This window comes from Dermochelys coriacea, chromosome 1, assembly GCF_009764565.3.
Source record: "Dermochelys coriacea isolate rDerCor1 chromosome 1, rDerCor1.pri.v4, whole genome shotgun sequence".
Classification (NCBI taxonomy): Eukaryota; Metazoa; Chordata; order Testudines; family Dermochelyidae; genus Dermochelys; species Dermochelys coriacea.
The window spans coordinates 227,910,809-227,926,849 of NC_050068.2; the positions used below are offsets into that span (position 1 = coordinate 227,910,809).

The following is a 16,041-nucleotide window of genomic DNA, read 5'->3' on the forward strand; positions in this document are numbered from 1 at the left end:
TTCTGGAGTTCCCCTTTTTTCCTCCCATCCCCATATGACTTTTGAATCAATCTTCCTTGTTGTAAATGTATCAGAACTACTACTATAATGCATACATAAATTAAGATTAGATCCTTTCTCGGAGGAATATGGTTAGAGGAAAACTCTAATTTTTGTTACAAGTTTATGTTTGTTTTTAAGATCATATATTTAAAGAAGTGCAAGAAAGGTCTTTTCAATATGGAATGTTGTTTACAGTATCTTACTTGTTGACAGCTATTTCTTAAATAACTTTTGTTTAATTGGACTCCTTGTTTCATGTTCAATTCCCAATCCATTCATTAGCAACACTTTTTATTCTAATCTGGGATGCACTGTTGTGCAATCTGAAAACCCTTTTGTTGTGTGTTTACTGTGTGTTTTCAGTATATGTAACTGCACGTCTAAAATTAGTTGACAGTGAAAGATGCAACCACTTTGACTCCAGCTCAGAGAAGTGAGGGACTTTTTATATTAACTCACTAGTAGAGTGTATGTGTACATCATGAGATCTCTTCATCTTTACTGTAAATGTTAGAATAGTCATGAGCAAGATTTTAGGTGGAGAGGGTGGAGGTCAGCTGCCCTGCACCTTCTGTCATCTTTCACATGGGGATAAAGTGGATGTAAAATCAAAAGGGTAGTGTTTAACCCTTTGCATTGCTTTGCATTGGTGTAAATGACTCAGGGTTCAGACCACTGAATAATCAGACTCAGTTGTTGAGGAAGGGGTTCCTTTTTAACTTGTCTATTTAATGTTCACAGAAGGTGCTACATTAACACTATTGGGAAAGGAAATCCTCTGGCCACAGAGTGTCATCATGGACAGCAGCAGTGCCAGCTTTCCTTTGCCACCCTGCTAATGTACTACATTGTAGCCAATGTACTACCTGCATTTAGCACTCTTTCTGCCCTAAAGCCAACTGGTGAGACTACCAGCAAGAGTGCCTTTTGTGATGAAAATGCTTCATCAAGAGAAACTGAACAGAGACCACTAACTCATTTTACCCAGGCTGCTGAATAGCCAATAGGGTTCAATAATTTTTGATCAGTGACTTGAAGAGAAAACATTCTGTGGTCTAAGATAAATTGTGAATGTCCAGCTGTTTCTAGGTTACTTTTTGGGCACTGTAACAAGGTGGTTCATAGTTGGAGTCCAGCCAACCCTGATTACAGAATGTGTCACACCTGAGAGAGGGCCGGGTGATTGCCCTATAAAGAGCAGCAGGAGGCTATAATAAAGGGGGGAAGCACAGGAAAGTGTAGAGGGACACAGGGAGTGTGAAGGACTCCTGCAGGAAAGACCCTGAGACCAAGGGTATGTCTACACTGCAATTAAAAAATGATGGCACCAAATTTCAGAGCCCAAGTCAGCTGACTTATGCTCATGGGAGGAGGAGCTGGGAGGACAGACTATAAGAAGAGACTGGGACAAAAGAAGAGCTCTGGCTGTAAGAGAAGACACCAGAGCTGAGTGTGGACTGTTGTGTGGGTATAGATTTTATTTTGGGACCCTGAGGATTATTAAAAACTGTGTTATTAAACCAGCTGCAGGCTGGGGGTGTTGTTATCTCCATGAAAGCCTGTAGGAAGTTCTTAAGAGGCTTGCAAGAGAGGCTTAAAGGGCCAAGATGCCTGCAGAGTGACCCCTGACCATAACGGGGCCATCAGTAAATGACCACCCTGCTACAGGCACATTGTACTACAGAAGTAACCTCATTATTCTAATTACAAAAAAGATTGGACTGGAGGGAGAACCTGAATCATATGCGAGTAGCTACTTTAAACTGTCATCTGCTCCACTGTTGGTTGTTTGAAATGTTGTATGTTCTTTTTCATTTTCACCTTAGAGAGCAGAAGGGCTGGGCTCACTCATTCCCAGTTTATACTGGTATAAAGGAAGGAGCTGAGTCCCCAGCAATGGGGTGTCTGCTGGGATGGAAACTGCAGTAGTAGAAGGTAGCTACAATTTTCCTTTTTTCTCAGGGTCTGCAGGAGACCAACACCACACACCAAAAGTGCCTGGCACTGGTTGGGTAAGGAGGCTGGAGGAGGTGGTGATTCAGATAATCCACAATACAGCCTCTACTTGTGAGCCTCCAATGGTGCTGCTGTGTGTAATCTATGTGGGATTACTACAGTGAAAACACTGCCTGATCTTTCCCCTTCTGATGCAAAGGTCTTCACTTGCACATGGAGGTGCAACTTACTTCCACTGCTACAAGGATATGTAAACTCAGCTCACTGTGTTTCTCTCAAGGCATCATTGAAGCCTGCCATGCTGTTTTGCAGAGGGACATTACTGGTTAGTACTCAAAAAGAACTTGTTCTTGCAGAAGTATTGAGAGAGAGAGAGAGAGAGCACTACAGAAACACTGATTCTGCAAAGACAAACTAGTGAACTCCACTAGTCTATAGGACTCAACCACTCCCAGTTCAAGTTCTAATCTTTTCTGAATACAGAAAACCCCCACTTTTTGTAGGGTTAGAAGAGCAGGAGAATGAATCAAAACAAAATTCAGAGGGAGGGGTGTTTCTCATCTCTCATCACATAAATTTATGTTGCTCTCCAGCTTACTGATAACCAGCTGCAATCTCAAAGCATAAAGAAAATAACTGGGTATCAAGTATCACCTCAGTTACCCAATATGTCTGAAGTAAAGCTCATATAGGTTAAATGAAGGTGTTGTTTATATGAAGAGCCAGGTCTTTTTTAATGTTGAAAACAATTGTAACACAAATAAGAGAAGAATGTATAGGTAGAGTAAGTTTGAGTAGTGGCAACTGACATGTTGGCTCAAAATGAGTGTTTCCTGTAGCAGTTTTAGATTACTGATATACTATTGTACCTCCAGAGGTTGGGTTCTGTTTTTGGATTTGATGGGACTGTAACAGATCAGCATATACCAAATTTCAGATTTATGATAAAAATAAAATATACTCTTTAAACTCACTGAACTTTTAAAGGTAGCCTGGCAACGTGTAAAGTAACATCTTTAAACCCCACTTTTTGAAAAATGAGAGCAGCATGTATCTCTTCTCCTTGGATCACTTTTGAAAACATGCTACTGCACAAACAAACCTTGATCTTGACAGGGCACTAAAAATCTTTAAAATAACTAGGATGGTATGCGTTACAAGACAAATCCTTCATACTCAGTATTGCAAAATGTTCCACAAAGACAATGGATCATAATTAAGGATGCTTTTAAGAGAAGATTAAAGAGGGGAAACAATTCTCTGTCTCAGAAGCAGGGAGGGAGAGAGAGTTCCAAATGGACTGAAATGCTACAGTGTGCTACTCCCAACTACGGGGAGTTAATACAGAGAAGAATAACAAATGCAGGGAATAGTTGGGTAGGTTTCAGTCTGTCAATGGAGAGTTTTGAAAGTTCCATTGTTTCAAACCCTGTTCAACTATTTTCTTCTGACAGGCTTTGGGAACTATCACTACAGTGCCCATTAAAGTTCCTCAGGTCAGCTCCTTGCAGAGGTTGGCAGGACAAGGACCAGCAGTGCTACCTCAGGTAACAATACTATTTCAATTTTTTTGTGGAATTATTTGAACTGAACTCCAAATCTGATATTTAATTAGTCTTTTATGTGCCTCTTTGGTGTCCAGCCCTGTTACAACTAGCACATTCAGTTGACTGAATAAAAACTAAGGGCTTGAACCTGCAAATTATTGAACATCTTGGCTTCAGTGCTGGTTAAGCAACATGGTTGTGATTTTCCCAAGCTGAAAAAAAAAAACCCACTGGTTTTCTTCTAGGATGATGCGTGATGCTGGCTGGGGGAAGGAGGAACACTGGGATGAAAACAGTGAAAGACTCCAAGAAAACGGAAAAGCAAAATGAGCAATAAATATGCTATACAAAATGAATCTCAAACCTGAAAAGATGCCTGCGTTGTCCTAAATCATAGATTCATAGATACTAAGGTCAGAAGGGACCATTCTGATCATCTAGTCCGACCTGCACAACTTAGGCCACAGAATCTCACCCACCCACTCCTACGAAAAACCTCACCTATGTCTGAGCTATTGAAGACCTTAAATCATGGTTAATCAAGACGTCAAGGAGCAGAGAAGCCTCCCTCAAGTGACCCGTGCCCCATGCTACAGAGGAAGGCTAAAAACCTCCAGGGCCTCTCCAATCTGCCCTGGAGGAAAATTCCTTCCAGACCCCAAATATGGCAATCAGCTAAACCCTGAGCATATGGGCAAGATTCACCAGCCAGATACTACAGAAAATTCTTTCCTGGGTAACTCAGATCCCATCCATCTAATATCCCAATCTCAGGGGATTAGTCCTATTTACCCTGAATATTTAAAGATCAATTACTTACCAAAATCACATTATCCCATCATACCATCTCCTCCATAAACTTATCGAGTAGAATCTTAAAACCAGATAGATCTTTTGCCCCCACTGCTTCCCTTGGAAGGCTATTCCAAAACTTCACTCCTCTGATGGTTAGAAACCTTTGTCTAATTTCAAGTCTAAACTTCCTGGTGGCCAGTTTATACCCATTTGTTCTTGTGTCCACATTGGTGCTGAGCTTAAATAATTCCTCTCCCTCTCCTGTATTTATCCCTCTGATATATTTATAGAGAGCAATCATATCTCCCCTCAACTTTCTGTTAGTTAGGCTAAACAAGCCAAGCTCCTTAATTCTCCTTTCATAAGACAAGTTTTCCATTCCTCGGATCATCCTAGTAGCCCTTCTCTGTACCTGCTCCAGTTTGAATTCATCCTTTTTAAACATGGGAGACCAGAACTGCACACAGTATTCTAGGTGAGGTCTCACCAGTGCCTTGTATAATGGTACTAAAACCTCCTTATCCCTACTGGAAATGCCTCTCCTGATGCATCCCAAAACCACATTAGCTTTTTTCACAGCCATTTCACATTGGCAGCTCATAGTCATCAATTGATCAACCAATACTCCAAGGTCCTTTTCCTCTTCCGTTACTTCTAATTGATGCGTCCCCAACTTATAACTAAAATTCTTGTTATTAATCCCTAAATAAATAACCTTACACTTCTCACTATTAAATTTCATCCTATTACTATTACTCCAGTTTACAAGGTCATCCAGATCCTCCTGTATAATATCCCGATCCTTCTCTGAATTGGCAATACCTCCCAGCTTTGTATCATCTGCAAACTTTATTAGCACACTCCCACTTTTTGTGCCAAGGTCAGTAATAAAAAGATTAAATAAGATTGGTCCCAAAACCGATTCCTGAGGAACTCCACAGGTAACCTCCATCCAACCTGACAGTTCGCCTTTCAGTAGGACCCGTTGCAGTCTCCCCTTTAACCAATTCCTTATCCACCTTTTGATGTTCATATTGATCCCCATCTTCTCCAATTTAACTAATAATTCCCCATGTGGCACGGTATCAAATGCCTTACTGAAATCTAGGTAAATTAGATCCACTGCATTTTCTTTATCTAAAAAATCTGTTACTTTTTCAAAAAAGGAGATTAGGTTGGTTTGGCACGATCTACCTTTTGTAAAACCATGTTGTATTTTGTCCCATTTACCATTGACTTCAATGTCCTTAACTAATTTCTCCTTCAAAATTTTTTCCAGGACCTTGCATACTACAGATGTCAAACTAACTGGCCTGTAGTTACCCAGATCACTTTTTTTTCCTTTCTTAAAAATAGGAACTATATTAGCAATTCTCCAATCATTCGGTACTACTCCTGAGTTTACAGATTCATTAAAAATTCTTGCTAATGGGCTTGCAATTTCAGGAGCCAATTCCTTTAATATTCTTGGAAGAAGATTATCTGGGCCCCCCGATTTAGTCCCATTAAGCTGTTTGAGTTTCGCTTCTGCCTCAGATATGGTAATATCTACCTCCATATCCTCATTCCCATTTGTCATGCTACCATTATCCCTAAGATCCTCTTTAGCCTTATTAAAGACTGAGGCAAAGTATTTGTTTAGATATTGGGCCATGCCTAGATTATCTTTAACCTCCACTCCATCCTCAGTGTTTAGCGGCCCCACTTCTTCTTTCTTAGTTTTCTTCTTATTTATAGGGCTATAGAACCTTTTACTATTGGTTTTAATTCCCTTTGCAAGGTCCAACTTGACTCGACTTTTAGCCTGTCTCACTTTATCCCTACATGTTCTGACCTCAATTAGGTAGCTTTCCTTGCTGATCCCTCCCATCTTCCACTCCCTGTATGCTTTCTGCTTCTTCATAATCACCTCTCTAAGATGCTTGCTCATCCAGCTTGGTCTACAACTCCTTCCTATGCATTTTTTCCCCTTTCTTGGGATACAGGCTTCCGATAGCTTCTGCAGCTTTGATTTAAAGTAATCCCAGGCCTCCTCTACCTTTAGATCCATAAATTCTTCAGTCCAATCCACTTCCCTAACTAATTTCCTTAATTTTTGAAAGTCAGCCCTTTTGAAATCAAAAACTCTAGTTGCAGATTTATTTTTGTTAATCCTTCCGTTCAGTTTGAACTGAATTAGCTCATGATCACTTGAGCCAAGATTATCCCCTACAACCATTTCTTCTGTGAGGTCCTCGCTACTCACCAAAATTAAATCTAAAATGGCATCCCCTCTAGTCAGTTCAGCAACTACTTGATGAAGGAATCCATCAGCTATCGCATCTAGGAAAATCTGAGCCCTATTATTATTACTAGCACTGGTCCTCCAATCTGTATCTGGGAAGTTAAAGTATCCCATGATCATGCAGTTTCCATTAGTATTTACTTTATTAAAAACATTAAAAAGGGCTCTATCCATATCCAGATTAGATCCCGGAGGTCTATAGCACATCCCAAGCACTATCGTAGGAGAGGCTTTACTAGTTATCCTCCCCAATGTAATTTTTGCCCAGACGGACTCTGTCTTATCCATTGCATCGCTTCTTATTTCTTTACATTCTACCTCATCATTGATATACAATGCTACTCCACCACCTTTACCTTTGTTTCTGTCTTTCCTAAACAGCACATACCCTTCCATACCTGTAGTACAGTCATGACTACTATTCCACCATGTTGCTGTTATCCCTATAATATCTGGTTTCACTTCCTGCACCAGTAGCTCTAGTTCCTCCATTTTGTTACCTAGGCTCCTCTCATTGGTGTACAAACGTCTTAATTTTTGCTGTTTGGCCTCGCTTACATTTTGTACCCTATTAGGCACAGTCATTCTACAACCAGTATAACCTATTAGACTAGTAACCACACCGCCCTCGCTCCTTATATACATTCTCCTACCCACGGCTGTATCCTTTCTTACTTCGTCTTCTTCCCTCTCAATGCTAAAATCTGGCGTGGAGATTTTCTGGACATCTCCCATCCATCTCCCCCTAATTCCTAGTTTAAAGCTCTTTATCAGTTGTGCCAGCCTTGATCCTAGAAGTCTATTTCCTTCCCTACTAGATGAAGTCCATCCCGAGAGAACTGTCCTCTGTCCGTGAATGCCTCCCAGTGGCCATACATCCCAAAGCCCTCCGTATAGCACCACTGTGTAAGCCATCTGTTGACAGTCATAATCTTGTCACACCTTTGTTGCCCTTCTCTAGGAACAGGAAGGATCCCACTAAAGATCACCTGAGGTTCAATTTCCTTAAGCGTCTTCCCCGCCTAGCATAGTCTCCCTTAATACTTTCCAGCAAGAATCTGGCTGTATCATTTGTTCCCACATGAAGGATAATTAGGGGATTCTTTCCCGCTCCCTTTAGGATCCTTTTCAACCTCAGGTCTACATCCCGTATCTTAGCACCCGGAAGACAGCACACCCTTCTATTCTCTGGATCAGCTCTAGTTACAGGACTGTCTATTCTTCTCAATAAAGAGTCCCCAATCACATAGACCTGCCTTTTCCTGGTGACAGTGCTATTCTCCAGTCTCTCCCCTGTTCTCTCTGCCTGCAAGTTCTTTCCATTCCTATTTTCCCTTATAATCCTTTTCAACCCATCCTGTATCCTCCTGGGGCTCATATTTGGTGTAGTCTCCCTTGACTCTTCCGCTTTTCCTATAGGACTAGCCTCTCTTCTCTTCTTCCTTACCCTTCCACCTTCAACAAGTACCTGCTGAGCCCCTTCTTCATTTTCCAACTCTGCAAACCTGTTCCTAAGCTCTATTTCTCCTTCACTAGCCCATCTTTTCCTTTGCCTGGTTCTTTTAGTCACATGCTTCCACTGACCACTTCCCTCAGCCAGTCTCCCCTCAAAATTCCCCAGCCCTGCTTCCACCTGTAAGTCTGAGCTTTTCCCTTCAGATACCTCATATCTTTGCTCCATCATCTGCTCAAACCCCTTCCTAAACTCAACCAGACTTTCCACCTGCATCTCCAAACCTCGGATCTTTTCCTCCATCAGCTCTATCAGACGGCATTTCATGCAGACAAAACTCTTACCAGGTCCCCCCTCCAGGATCATGTACATACCACAGCTTCCACATCCAGTCATCCTCAATGTGTCTTCCACTACAGGAGTCACTCCCACAGCTGCCTCCGTATCTGTCATCGCCTTCCCACCTAAGTCCTGTTAATCTGGGAAACACAAGCCACACCAAAAAGACCACCCCCCCAGCAAAAGCAAACCCCAAACAAGCACCACAATACAAACTCCCCTTTCAAACTCCCACTCAAACTCCCCTGTTTACAGCTCTGTTTGCTAGCTCCTGTGCCGCTGCAGCTGTCTGAAATGAAAAGCTAAATGAAAAAGCTTACAACTCTGAAAACAAAATAAAGGATCAGGGCTGGATTTCCAATTAGACACAGTCGGCACATGCCTAGGGGCACTGGCATTCTAGAGGCATCTTACCTCTCTAAAACTGTGTGCAATATGAAGGTCAGCTGTTGGCGGTGGGAGATGGAGTGGGGGCTGAAGATGCTGTGCCTAGGGGTGCATAAATTGTAAATCCTGCCCTGCAAAAGATGCAGCTAGAGAGATTCTGAATCTATGAACTAGTTAGATCTGTTGTTTCTGGCCTTAGAGACCCATACACTTAAAGCAAGTAAATTTGTTAATCGAACCTAGCCAGTTACAGAGTTTTCATGGAACAAGCCCAGATATGCTGAGAACACTATTGATATTGAACTGGCTGGACAAGAATGAAAGTCTTTTCAAAACTGACAGAATTCTCAACTCAACTGTCCAGGCTTCTTTGATTTCCCCCTCTTCCCTGCAACTTTCTGTCATTTTAATTGACTGATTTGTGACACAATTAATCTCCTTTACAAAAAATGTTTGGAATAGAGATCCAGATCTTCTGTTTAACATTCTAGAACAGAAGGAAAGAACAGGACTACATTACGTCAGTCACATTTTGGCCTTTTCTCCTGGTCCTGGGTTCAACCTATGATCCAACCTATTTGGGAATTGGTCATGTTGACTAAGTAATAGGCGGGTTCCATAGTAGCTCCTGAATTGTTTTTTGATTTTTTTTCCTTGTGTGGTTTGAGTTCATTATTACATCAAACGAGATTTCCATTGAGATTCTGATAGTATTTTTCAGCCTGTTGATCAGTCATGTCCTTCTGAAACTTTCAGTTGCTTTTACTAAATTTTTTTTTTACTAAGTTAGTGCCTCTCTTTAGAATCCCTCATTGTGTAAGATGCTTGTTATATCTGTAAAATGCTTGCTTTATTTTAATGAAATTCCTCTTCATGCTTATTGGAAATTTCAGCATACTTATGGTAGTTGGATGCAAATGCAGATATTCATTCTCAGGTGTCATTATGAAGCTGCTACAGTAAATCTCATTTTCAGACAATCAACTAGGAGGCTATGGGTGGCAGCAGAATTTTTGAATTTTCACCATGTGCTTTACTTTCTCTTAAATAGTGTACAGAACACACAGGTTTAGAATGATTGCACCTGAAATTTTTCCATCTTTTTAATTGTATTGTTGTTGTCTGAGCAAATGGCAAAGACCTCCATTGGATGTCATCTTCAGCAAGTTGCTTACAATATTCAGCAGTTTTCTTTTCAGATACAGACTTAACAGCAGTAAGTGGAAATGCACTTTTCCTTTGGTATCCATTAGCAGGTCATTTCTCATGTCTGAGCAATCATGTAACATTAATGTCAGTGTTGGTTCTTTTAATTCTTTTCTATTGTTTCTTCTCGTGCATTTAGTAGTAGATCTGTAAGTTAAAGTCTGTCTGGAGGAGTATATTGAGGTCATAGTATTTCAATTGTTTCTTCACATTGTTCAGTTTGTGGAAGGCATAAAAGAAGGTTATAGTTTCCTTATCAAGTTTAAGTTTGCTTTTTACTTTTATGGCATAATCACATACTCATTTTTGCCATTTTGGGGCATCAAAGATGAACAGAGATTGTTAATGTAAGAAGATGTTGTTGAAGAGCTGCTGGAAAACCTGTATCAGGGACTTAAATGTATATTACGGTGACAGTGATGGCATCACAGATGTCACACTGCTAAGGTCATCAGTGTTCTGTTCTTCTTAAGTAGACAAACTGTCATTCAGTTCTACATTTGATCTTGAAGAATTAGAAAAAGCTGATTTTCTACACTTTTCTGAGAGGAGCATGAATTCTTTGTATCTTGTTACTTAGCTATTCTTGACAATATTAACAGTTTACTTTTGAAGAATTATCAGTTTTCATTAGTTCAGTCCATTCAGTTTTCTACCACTGCTTTTGACTTCAGGCATGTTGAGTCAGACATTCATGCATTGATGTTTTATAATCACTGAACAACAGTCACCTGTTCTGCAGTATTAATCATCAGCTTTCACACTTACTATAGTTAGAATGAGAAACAGCCACATAGTGAATTCATCACTGTGAAAACTAAAGACTGAAAATCAAGATGAGCTAGCTAGGTCTATATAGAACCACATTATCGGATCCCCTATTCATCTTTTGACAGTTTCTAATTCTCCTTCTTCAAGCCATGCCCTTCTCTCCAGCCAGCAACAATTCTGTCCATCCCCCACCCTCCTTAGGCTTACAGGCAGTTCCATAACTTTGTTTCCTAACCGTCATAAAAATAACCTTGACATTCTCAAAACTTCACTTTTCATTCACAAGTAGAAAGATTAGGCTGGGATAGTCAATATTATAAATTCATTGTACAATACAAACAGTGTTTTTTCCTTAGGCCTTCACTAGCACCAAAAGCAAGCCTCTTTGGCAGAGCTCTTATATTTTGCTTTTGTTACAAACAAGTGTGGAAATTTCTTCTATAATTTAGGATGTCAGGAATTTTAATTCCCCCTATCCCCCCTTATTCCTTATTTCATATCTTGTTTGGGATTTCCAGTTAAATGGCATGCACTCCTTCATTAAACTGAACTCTTTGTTCTATTCTAGAAACACAGGTTGGGTTTATTTAAAACAAAATACCAAAAAAAAAATCTTTTTCTTGTGTTCTTTACAGCACGTAGCACAATGGAGTCCCTGAGTGCATGGGCGGCACATATTAGAGGCTTGGGAAGGCTAAGCCTTCCCAAAATAAAAAGGCTGGACAGGCGGGGGCAAAGGCTGGATGCAGGTCACCTCCCTTCGGAGGCCTGCTGGTCTGCCGCCTTTGCAGCCAGGGAGTACGAGAGCTGGACGCTCCCCGGATTCACACTTCCCCCTTGAGGCCCAGCCTCTGCTCTGGCTCTTCCCCGGAGGCCCTGCCTGCTGCTCACTCCTCTCTGCTCCATCCCTCCCAACCCCCATCCCTCGCAGGAAAAAAGTGATTGGGCAAGCAGCAGGGAAGGGGGGAGAAGTGGGCAGAGAGGAGCGAGCAGTGGGCGGGGCCTCAGGCGAAGAGACAGAGCGGGAGCGGCAAGAGGCAGAGAGAGGGTGGGACCTCGGGAAGAGCCTGGGCGGGGCCTGGGACAGAGTGTGGGTGGGGCCACAGGGAGAGGGGAGAGTTGGAGCCTTGGGGGGGAAGGGCCACAGTCCAAGCGCTGGTGGCCACCCCACTTCTGTGGAGAGTCCGGCACTCATGGGAGTAGCCTCCCCAATTGAAAAACTCGTGCGCTGTCTATGCCTGACTGTGTTCCTGTGTGTCACTACGGTAAAAATAGTAATCTGGTAATTTCACAGGCATTCACAATTAAAGAAGTACTGTATCCAACTAAAATGAAGTGTGAGCAATCTTACAAGGTGATATACTCCCTCAAATAAATATTTCAATAATGGTAGGGACATTAAAATCAAACCTTCAGTTTTGTTTTATTTTTCAATTTAAGATAAATTTGGGCCCAATCCACTCTTATTCAAATAAGTGGAAAAACTCTCATTAATCTGAATGGGAGCTGAATAGACTCTGAGATGAATGTCCTGTTTCACTGACTCCTTTTTCCACCTCCTAGTTGAAGGCAGGGATTTGGAGTGCTTTGCTCATGACATCTTTGGTAGAACAGTGCAGACAGTATCCTAGCAAAGGCCTACAGTGCTCCTATCATTAGGATTAGTGGAGTGGAGAAACAAGTGCACACATACTTCAGATGCATTCTGTGTGTATTTCTCTTGTTGCTATGCATGACTATTGGTGCCTTGCATTTTATATGAATTGTATCTGATATGTTTAATATGTATATTTTAGTATGGGCTTGCCTATCATTCAATTGAAAGCCCTTGTGGCAGGAACTGTCTTGTTATGTGTTTATACGGTACCCAGCACAATGTGGTCTTGGTCTGTGATTGGGCTCCCTAGCCTACTGCAGTACAAATAATATCACATTGCTAACACTGGTGCAGCTCCAGTAGCAGTTAATATAGACAGGGTTGTAATGACCACTAGGTCTTTTGTCACCATGTCATCTAGACCTTCTTTGAGCAGAGGCAGACAAGGCAGTGGTAAAAAAGCCCACAGCTTCAGAAGCTCTACATGCTCTAGCCCTCCCAGTGGTAGCAACAGTGGGAAATCTTAGGGAAAACACGTCTAGTGTAGTCATAGCCCAAGCTAGGAGATGGGGCTGTCAGAGAAGAGAAAATGTTACAGATTAGTCTGTGTAAGGGTTCTCTCCGTTTGCATAATAATGAACTCTTTCAAGAGGTGTGAGAAAAAACTCACTACAGTAATTAATTTTTAAGCATAATGTTTGAGGGCTGAACCTAAACAGTAGACGAGTGAAAAAAAATATTTAAATACAAATCAGAATTCAAGAAAACTTTGAAACAGGAAAGGAAACCAAAAGAAATGTTTGTTGCATAAAATGTTAAATGTACTTGTGCAACAAGGAGAAGATAGTGTTTCACTGTTTAAATCAAAGTGTGATATAATTGAATTGGGTAAAATCATCATTAGAAATTCAAAGGAGAAAAGGACTAGAATCCTGCGAGGGGATTGCACACAGCTTTCCAGGACATAACCCTCTCTGTAGTTCCAGAGAGACTTGCTGGAATTTTAGTGGAAGTTGAGATGCCTAATCTAACTTCAGGTAACTTAATCAGTATGGCGTAGAACAGTGGCTTGCTCAATCCTTCCAGACTGCTGTTCCACTTTCAGGAGTCTGATTTGTCTTGTGTACCCCAAGTTTCACCTCATTTACAAACTACTTGCTTATAAAATCAGGCATAAAAATACAAAAGTGTCACAGCACACTATTATAGAAAATTACTTTCTCATTTGTACCATATAACTATACAAATCAATTGGAATATAAATGTTGTATTTACATTTCCGTGTACAGTATAAACAAGTCATTGTCTATATGTCGTTGGTACTGACTTTGGTAGTGCTTTTTATGTAGACTGTTGTAAAACTAGACAAATATCTAGATGAATTGTACCCCCTGGAAGATCTCTGCGTAACACCTGGGGTATACCCCTAGTTGAGAACCACTTGTATAGAACTAAACTTAGAACCATGCTGTATTATTTAATATTCACAAATTTTATGCATGCAGAAAACATGGAAACATATTGCTCCTGCAGCCAGAAACTTGGCTGAAGTTCAACTGAAAATGTAGCCCTTAATAAATATAAATGTTAATGCACCTAGAAGGCTGAATACACGCTTTTTTAAAGAATTGAAATAAACCACAGACGAGTGCTTCAACAAGAAGGGAACTGATTTATAACACAAAAGGATGTAGAATTAGGGGTATTGATGTGAGCATACAGTAAATGACCTGCTTTAATAACCTTTAAACAGTAAGGATCAAATTCTGCCCTCAGATGCATATGTGTGGCTCAGTGTGGGCCTTCCTATGCATTCAAAGATAGAATCTGTCCCTCAGGAAGAAAATAGCCGAAATCCCTGTTAACCTCAGTTTCTAGTCAATCACACTTGGAATGACATTGATTTTAGTTTGCAGCTGTAATGGCAGTTGTCTACTTTACAAAAGAAAAACAGCAATCTAAAATATCAACAAAATTCAGAGGAAACAGGAAAAAATGACAGTACCAAACCAAATAATACAGGCAGTACAATTGGATAGAAAATGTACACTTCATTAATAAAAATCTTGGAAAGTTCATCTGAAAATATAGATTTGTGTGCAAAAGACATATAAAAGCATTTTTAAAGACAGGACTCCCACCTGACTTCGTTTTACCAGCCAACTGCCCAGTCACAAAAAAGTAGTGGCAGGCAAGTTCTAGCATGAAAGTTATCAGCACCACCTCGATTTCATTAGCAGTGACTTGCTCCTAGAGAAGGAAAACTAAATCAAATAGCTCTGCCTTAGAAATTGAACAGAGGTATCATCTGAGTCTTCCTTTTCACTACAGGAAAGTTATTAGTTAGTAGCAAAATGGGAAATCAAACCCAGATGGTAATACAATCCACTGGATTTTTAATATAGCTCAGCCATTAAACAATATGTTGAACCACTCCCCAAATTGAAAGGGAGTGGGAGCATGGGAGAGAGAGCTTGCTCACCCCTTTGTGAGGTAGAGTGGGGCACCTAGATATTGTTCTACAGTGACCTCTGCAGCCAATGTATCATCAGTGGCATTGATGGACTCTAAGGAGATTTCCATCAGCCTTCTAGCAAGAAAATAGGTCACCCCCGTATTGGGAATGAACAGTCACTAAACCGAGGGGTTTTTCATTGTCCCTTGAGGCATGCAGAATAACTGCTCTTCAGTGTAACCCCACCAGAAAGGGAAAAAATATGTTTGGTTCAGTGATCACATGCACTTACATGTGTTACTGAAAAATAAACTTTATGTAGGGAATGCTGATCAGATTGTTTATTTTGCTGTCATCTTAGACCAAGCTAAAGATTTTGAGGAGGCTTTCAGGGAAAGACATGCTTGTGTATGTGTTGTGGTGAGGACACTAAGATTTCAGCTTTTGGGGAAACCCTGATTTTAGTGCATGCCAGGCTCTTGTAAATTCATGCAGGACCTTCCTTCTGTGAAACTTCTGAATGTAGGGCTATTGACTTTAAAAAAAAAATGGCACCAGATCATCAACTGGTGTAAATGAATTGCAGCACCACTGAAGTGGATAAAATTGCATCCCTTTTCACCAGCTAAGGATATGATTAGACAATATTACTTTAATTTTTATCAGCCATTGCTAATATTTTTTGGGGAGTGTTATCCTCTAACGCTCATTAAGAATTGAAGAGCTCTGTCCTCTGGTACAAGCATTTTGCCTCTGTGACATGTGAATTTTGCTAAATCCATTTTGAGTCTTTGTTTTTAAGCTGAGTGCAAGAATGAAGTGAAAATGAAGTGTGAATAACCCCCAAAAGCAGCCTGATATTGTGCAAGAGCCTGATATGAAGCTGAGCACCATCAATTCCATTTGAGATCAGTGGGAGTTGAGTTGGCAATTCACAGGAGGTGCAGAGGATCTCACAGGATCAGACCTCCTGTTATTGCATGAAAAGCAGACAGCCACATACTGAATTCTCATGTCTGGGAACATCTGCTTGGAAAGTACACTCTCCTGCCAGGTAGCGTGACAGATACCTTGGATACGTGAATACTAACATCAAGCATTTTCATTATTGTGGCACCACATAAATTCACTAACAGTGTAGGTATTTGGAATCATTATATACAAGAAAAAGTGCATTTCTTCTCCTATAAGGTCCCAGTACTGGTAGTC

General features: G+C 40.8%; 1 protein-coding gene across 9 annotated transcripts in view; it reads left to right on the forward strand.

Moving 5' to 3' along the window:
* The window catches only part of PHF21B (PHD finger protein 21B), a 165,949-nt gene that overhangs the window by 110,193 nt on the left and 39,715 nt on the right, over positions 1-16,041 (forward strand). For 7 of the 9 annotated variants that reach the window (XM_043515460.1, XM_043515424.1, XM_043515426.1 and 4 more), the window contains one exon: positions 3,453-3,545. The exons of 1 other annotated variant lie outside the window; for it this stretch is intronic. In XM_043515460.1, coding sequence (XP_043371395.1) covers positions 3,453-3,545 — 93 coding nt within the window. Of the gene's footprint in view, positions 1-2,021; positions 2,324-3,452; positions 3,546-16,041 lie in introns of those variants that run through there. One more of the 9 variants, XM_043515439.1, reaches the window with a different exon arrangement.